Raw genomic sequence first — 7,500 nt, 5'->3', positions numbered from 1 at the left:
CAACACCCTTGGAGTTTCGCTTCGTGAATCACTCTTCGTTAAAAAAGACTACTTGAAGGATCCCAAATTACCCAAGAATTTTTATATCTTCCAAGCTTTGAATCTGTGTGTGTGTGTGTGTGTGTGTGTGTGTGTGTGTGTGTGTGTGTGTGTGTGTGTGTGTGTGTGTGTGTGTGTGTGTGTGTGTGTGTGTGTGTGTGTGTGTGCGTGCGCGTGTCTATTATGCATGTGTGCAAGGATTACATAGATTTAGTACCTGTAAATTTTGCGAATAGCACACACCACACATGCAATTAGGTAACTGGGTTGATGCTAATACCTCTGACGTTTAAACCAGGGCCAGCCTAATACGACAGAAAAAAAATCTGCACAAAAAAGTTAATCTAAGAGATATGACACCAATTTCGAAATTCTCCAAATACAACGTCGTTCAGTAGATACAAAGAAAAAACAAGAACCAAATAAACATTTGAAAAAACAGGCCAACGTGCCCAGCAATGACATCAATTTACCTGTAAACAACACCCAGGCCAACGTAATGATACAGATAGCAACACAAAATGTACCCTGCTTACCCATGTCCTCGGGCGAATAACACGGCGGTGTCCGTGATCTCACACCTTTACAGACACAACAATCACCGTCAGCCAACACTTTGCCACCCCTGAGGCAGCCGTTCAGCGTCCGTGGATACGAGCACGCGAGAGCAGTGAAGAGTTCGTTGTACAGAAAGAGAGAGAGAGAGGGATCCAGCGCCGTTGTCAGGGCGTGTGTGTAAACTGTACACTCACTGGTCCGACTGGCGCCACGTTCACCCGGCCAGATGCCGCCGGTGCATCGTGTCATGAATCTTAATTGTTTTATCCTATGCTGTCATCTCAAGTCGAATGTGATAAGGGGGAATCAACGCAAATTTCAGATTGCCAACAGTTTTTGTTTTTCGTCGGGTGATAATCACTTTTCACATACGACGCTAATAATCAGAATGCCCCTCACCAAACTGGTCAGAATCAATAACCTTTTCCCCTTTTAGCAACTATTAGCTTAGACAACCTATATAGTTCTTATGGAATAAGAGTGTGCGTGTGCGTATGTGCGTGTGAATGAATGAATGAGCGATAGAGCGAGCGAGCGAGCGAGCGCGAGAGCTCGAGAGCTCGAGAGGGGGAGAAGAGAGAGAGAGAGAGAGAGAGAGAGAGAGAGAGAGAGAGAGAGAGAGAGAGAGAGAGAGAGAGAGAGAGAGAGAGAGAGAGAGAGAGAGAGAGAGAGAGAGGGAGAGAGAGAGAAAGAGAGAGGGAGAGATAGAAGAGAGAGAGAGAGAGAGAGAGAGAGAGAGAGAGAGAGAGAGAGAGAGAGAGAGAGAGAGAGAGAGAGAGAGTTTACGCGCGCTCTTTTGAGTGCGTGCGTGCGTGTGCGTGTGCGTGTGCGTGCGTGCGTGTGTGTGAACGAGCTTGCTGCCAGCACTGTCAAGGCCGAACATCAAGGCTTTTCTACCTCAGCAGCCTCCACCATACCACCCCGCCCCGCCCCTCCCTCGAGGCAGGTAAAGCGCACAAGACCTAAATTTGAAAGCTTTGCACGTTCTCCCTAAGTATCGCACGTTAGTATTAGTCAGGGCATCCCTCAAGATACGTCGTACGATAATTCAAACTCTCTCTCTCTCTCTCTTTCTCTCTCTCCGTTTCGTCGTCGCAACACTCCTGTGACATTTTTTTGCGCTATCCCCGTCTCGCCTCAACAAAAAAAAAAAAAAAAAAAAAAAAAACACCCAAGGCGAAAAAATAGTAAAAAAAAAGACACTGGACCACAGTTGCCAAAGAATCCCAGACAAAGAGAGAGAGAGAGAGAAAAAAAAAAAGAAAGAAGGAGAGAGAGAGAGAGAGAGAAAAAGAAAACTAAATTCTAAGCCAGAACTAATACATAGCGTCTGTCTGGCGCCATCCTGCCGGCCGACTGGCGTGTCGTAAACAATCAGGAAACGAGTTTTCCCTCTATACCAACGGCGCACATTCACCATATGTTCTACGACCATGTTATTTGTTTTCTCCTTTTAACTACGAGGTTGAATAATATACCACACCATTGAAATGAATTTTTTAAAAGGTAGGAACAATAGACAATTTGAAGGATTGTGCAGCAGAGGAAAATATATATATATATAAAATGCAAAATTAACAAACGTCAGAGAAACAGATACTGCGAATGTGATATCCAAATCCTGCGAAAGAGCTAACCGAAAGGAGACGCAACTTACACCTAACCTGTTTACAAATATCAGGATAGAATAGTTATTGCTAATAACAACAAAAATACGCTGCGCTGTATAATTCTCCTTCCAATTTCCTTACTTCAAAAACATATAGCTCTACTAATCGTACAGTTACATTCATTCACAAAACTTATAAATGAGAAAAAAGGGGGGGGAAAACTAGTTATTTTCACCCTCTGAGCTAGTGTCTCCCGCTCCCAAAAGATCACTAGACCCCCTCCCCCCTCAAAAACAAAAAACAAAAACAAAAACTCAAAACCTACACGTGAAAATTGGCAAGACCCAAAGAATGTGCTGGCAATGAACACGTTTACGCCCTCGAGATGACAATGCGTCTGGCGCCAGCTTGGTTTTAAGGTACTAACTAATTTTGGAGTCTAATGGCGTTTTAAGTAATCTAAGAGGTAAATAGTATTTATTTGGGGGTTAATAGTATTCGCCGTTTTCTTCAGGAGATTCAAGGTAGACCAGAGCTAAGAGAATCGAAAGTTGACTTTATTCAAAGGGTCTGGTTTCCTCAATGTCGATCTGAATATTAAGGACGCGGTTAATTGTTCCCTTTAATGTGAAGGGGATTAATCTCTTCGATTCTAATGCTGATCAAATGACCTTATGAATATATTATGGATTTTCGCTTCTCCTGTTTTTGACTTATGAAATAATCATATTTTCACCAATAGCAGTGGGTACTTTTACACCGAATTTAACTTCTATCTTCATTTCATTAATGTTCAATTTCCTCTCTTTATCTCTTCGACATTCGCGACATTTGCATTCACTCTTCCAGGATATGTCAATATGCCCGATGACAAAGACCTCGGACAATATACAAGGAAGCGTGCCTGTGGTTTTTCATGAGATGTTTCCTTCATTTAGTTATTTAAGTTTGATGCTCTTCCTCATCTTCTTTTTTTTTCATTTTCCTTTCAAGTCTATCATTATCGTAGGTTCTCTGCGTGTTGAAGTCCTAATGACTGTACCAACAACTTCTTCAGAAAGTGTACCGCTGGCTGCTTATTTTCTCTCATCAGGTATGTGTCCTGTATATACGCACACATACGAGCATAGTATGTAGATGTAACATAAACTGCATTTTTTGGTGTGTGTGTGTGTGTGTGTGTGTGTGTGTGTGTGTGTATGTGTGTGTGTGTATATATGTGTGTGTATGTATATGTATGTGTGTGTATGTATATGTATGTGTGTGTATGTATATGTATGTGTGTGTATGTATATGTATGTGTGTGTATGTATATGTATGTGTGTGTATGTATATGTATGTGTGTATGTATATATGTGTGTGTATGTATATGTAGGTGTGTGTGTGTGTGTGTGTGTGTGTGTGTGTGTGTGTGTGTGTGTGTGCGTGCGTCTTTGTATTTGCTTGTTTGCGTGCTTGTTTGTGTGTGTGCGTGTTCGTTTCAGAAATGGACATTACACAACAGCTCACTAAAAGATGAAACTTTTTCTCAACACTGATGACCAAAAAAAAAAAAAAATGCATGCGTATTTATCCCCAGACGCTGCTGACATTTCATTTACCAAATAGCGATGCCTGCTTTGAATACGAAGAGCTACTTTCAACTGAAATCAACCAACTATAAGAAAAAAAAATTCTGCACTGCCCTCCCCCCACCCGGTACCCATACATACAAATTTAAATATATGCGAAAATCTGCTCTGAACCAGACCCATCCAGTGTCCAGCGCTACCAGGCCCCCCAGCAACCTCCTAACCCCCTTCGCCCCCCGCGTCCCCCCCCCCCCCCCTGATCCTCCGCATCTCCTCTCTATCGTTCTCTCGCGTCCTCAGCATCACCTTTGCCATTTCGTTAAAACATTTAATGCTGAGTGGGTAATTGACAAAATACACGGGTAAAAAAATACATACATAAACAATAACAACAAAATATAATACAAAAATTAAATATATCGATAAAGCGAATAGCGAAAGACACAAAAGCAAGACCTTTTGCCCGCAGGCGACGAAATGAGACGCATAAACACGCTGCCTTGCCCAATGAGTGAACAGGGGCGAGTGCTTTCGACGTGTAAGGAAGATGTACGTAGAAACTTGTTTTGTGCGTGGCGTCAGTAAGAGCGGGTGAGGGGGGAGGGCGAAGCAGAAGCAGGGTAGGGGGAGAGGGGGGGGGAGAGAAGCAAGGATAGGATTCGGGGAGGGCCAAATAAAGGAAGGGGAGGGGGGGGAGGGAGAATGAGAGAGGGGTTGGGGGGAGAAAGGGGGTAGGGAGGCTGGAATATTGGGGGCCAGGGGAGGGGGAAGAGGGAGGAGGAGGAGGAGGAGGAGGAGGAGGAGGAGGAGGAGGAGGAGGAGGAGGAGGAGGAGGAGGAGGAGGAGGAGGAGGAAGAGGAGGAGGAGGGTGAGGGGAAGGAGGAGGAGGTGGAGGAGGAGGAGGAGGAAGAGGAGAAGGATGAGGAAGAAGAGGAGGAGGACAGGTTAGAAGTGTAGAGAAAAGTGGGAGAGAACGGACAAAATGAGAGAAGGGGAAGAGAAGATTAGAGAAGGGAAGATGGAAGGAAGATATGGAGTGATGGGAAGAAAAGGAGGATGAGGAAGATGAGGAAGAGGAGTAGGAGGAGGGGGAGGAGGAGGAAGAAGAGGGGGAGAAGGAGGAGGAGGAAGAGGAGGAGGAGGAAGAGGAGGAGGAGGAGGAGGAGGAGGAGGAGGAGGAGGAGGAGGAGGAGGAAGACAGATTAGAAGTGTAGAGAGAAGTGGGAGAGAGCGGACAAAAGGACAGACAGGGAAGAGAAGGGGAGAGAAGGGAAGATGGGAGGATGAGAGAAAGAACAGAAGGGAGAGGGGAAAAGAGGAAGGGAAGGGAGAAAGGGAGTTACATCACGCAATAATTAACTGCCCTGTATCGCAATTCTTACATTATCGCGATCATCATTAACCTCACTTAGTCCACCTGCCTCCTCTTGCCTCATTTACACGAACAAAGTAAGTGCCAGACCCGGTGAACGCATGGTGGTCCACCAAGGACACTCGAGTTCAAACGTACAAGGAAGAAATATGCGTAATCCTGTTTTGAGTGTGGTGGGGTGGGGGTGGAAAGGTCGCTGTGAGAAGGAGCGAAAATATAAGGGAAAAGGGTGTGGGAAGAGGAAGAGGGATGAGAGATGAGGGGAGAAAGGAGAGGGAAGAATGGAGAGGGGAGAGGAAGAGATGGAGCGAAATGAGGGGGGAAGAGAGAGAATAGGATAGGATAGAATAAGTGGGTGTGAGGGGAGGAGGAAAGAGGGAAAAGGGGATGAGAGAAGGATAGGGGAAATGGGAAGGAAAAATGAGGAGTTGAGGAAAGGATTCACAAAACGAAGAGGATTGACGAGACGGGCAGAGGGAATTAAGAAAAGGGAAGGGAAGTCAGGAAAAGACGGGCCACAGAGGGAAGAGAGAAGAATAACACGAACCCAAAGCTAATCACTGTACACGAGCGTCATCAAAGTAAGAATCTTAAGTTATATCTACCTCATTGTTCTTCACGATAACGAGAGTAAATGACCGATAACTTTCCTCATCGCCAAAAACAGACCCATTTCCATGAGACACAAACAAATAAAAATACACGGAACATTGCTGGTGTTTGAGTCGACTACAGTACTCCAATGCAATTAGGTAAACCCTGCTGACTTAGCCCCGTTAACTTGGCTTTGAGAAAGGCCTTGGTGTAGGCAAGCTTGGAATAACAACGTTTACCTGTTTAAAACTATATATCCTATTTCGATATTGTACCACGGGGATATAGAATTATAAGATAATTTCATACTCAAAGGATAGTGGCAATAAATAAAAGGAAATACATTATAAAAATATAAAGGTATATCCTGCTGTTTAAGCTCTAAGGTATGAACTTCTATGGTAATGCAACCTTGCAAACTTTAATTTTAGCGTCATACAAGTATAGCAGCAAAGCTTACCTTCTTCAGTGATTGGGGAGAGGGTGAATGCAGGGCTCTGGATGACAGGAGGCATTTCGGTTACGGTGAGTAGAAATTGGCGAGGGTTATCAGGTCTTCAACAGACGTTTGCCAGCTGAGAGCGGTCTTGCGACGGGAAAAACGTCAGGCTTTCTGATATTCTTGCACTGTCGCGTCTTTCTTCAAGGAGTGCCGCTTGAATGCCAGATACTCATGGACGAACTGTCAACACCAGAGTTCAAATTCTTTGCAATGTCAAATAACGTGGAACACAGGTTTATAACTTGGAAGAACGTTTATATGAAGAACGTTAACGTTTCCTTGCAACTAACTTTGTCACGTACACTACCCTCTATATATACCTGTGGTTGGCAACGTCCTCGGCGATTCTTGCCAGATACCTCCACAGCGGCTATTCCTATCCCAAGACGAATATGGCAAGTTTGTGAAAGAAACAGACAACCTTTCTTAAGAATATACTTCATAAGGACGTGGTAATTAACACTTATATATTCCGATTAATAAAAGGAGTCACTGACTTTTTTCAGGTTAGTCGTAGATGCAAAACATTTATTCTGGCCTACGTGCTCTGTGGAGTTGCCATCGACTACAATTTGCAGCGTAAGGTCACCCAATATTTTATTTTTTAATGCATTCAGCATCGTAAAGTTATATAAAATTCATTACATTTTGATTACCAGCTATCAGATCAATATATTTTACGTCCTTAGTCATAATACAGAAGTGAGGGATATTAATACTGGAAGGACAAAGCCAAAAGTTTCCTAAATCATAAAAGAATAATAATGATGATGATACAAATTATTCATCGATTGATTTGTGTTGTCATTATTATTGCTATTAATGTACTATTGTTGTGTTGCCGTTATTCTTATTATATCATTATAATTATTATCATTATTATCATTATTAGTATTACTAATACTATTACTATTATTATTGTTGTTATATAATAATAATAATAATAATAATAATAAAAAAATAATAATAATAATAATAATAATAATAATTATTATTATCATCATTATTATTATTATTATTATTATTATTATTATTATTATTATTATTATTATTATTATTATTATTATTATCATTGTTAGTATCATTCTTATTATTATTATTATTATTATTATTATCATTATTACTATTATTATTATTATTACTATTATTATCATTATTATTATTATCATTATTGTTAGTATTGTTATCACTATTATTATTACCATTATTATCATTATTATTATTATTATTATTATTATTATTATTATTATTATT

General features: G+C 41.7%; 1 protein-coding gene across 2 annotated transcripts in view; it reads right to left on the bottom strand.

Annotated features, from left to right (window-relative positions):
- Positions 1–6,539, bottom strand: part of LOC119579501 (DNA damage-inducible transcript 4-like protein) — a 13,421-nt gene extending 6,882 nt beyond the window's left edge. The window contains exon 1 of one of the 2 annotated variants that reach the window (XM_037927359.1): positions 6,205–6,539. In XM_037927359.1, coding sequence (XP_037783287.1) covers positions 6,205–6,259 — 55 coding nt within the window. In that variant the 5' untranslated portion in view covers positions 6,260–6,539. Of the gene's footprint in view, positions 1–575; positions 797–6,204 lie in introns of those variants that run through there. The other variant, XM_037927358.1, reaches the window with a different exon arrangement.
- Positions 6,540–7,500: the final 961 nt, after the last annotated feature.

The sequence above is a fragment of the Penaeus monodon genome, chromosome 12 (genome assembly GCF_015228065.2).
Source record: "Penaeus monodon isolate SGIC_2016 chromosome 12, NSTDA_Pmon_1, whole genome shotgun sequence".
NCBI classification, from domain to species: domain Eukaryota; kingdom Metazoa; phylum Arthropoda; class Malacostraca; order Decapoda; family Penaeidae; genus Penaeus; species Penaeus monodon.
The sequence above is the reverse complement of the archived record's forward strand: the minus strand, read 5'-3'. Positions and strand labels throughout refer to the sequence as shown.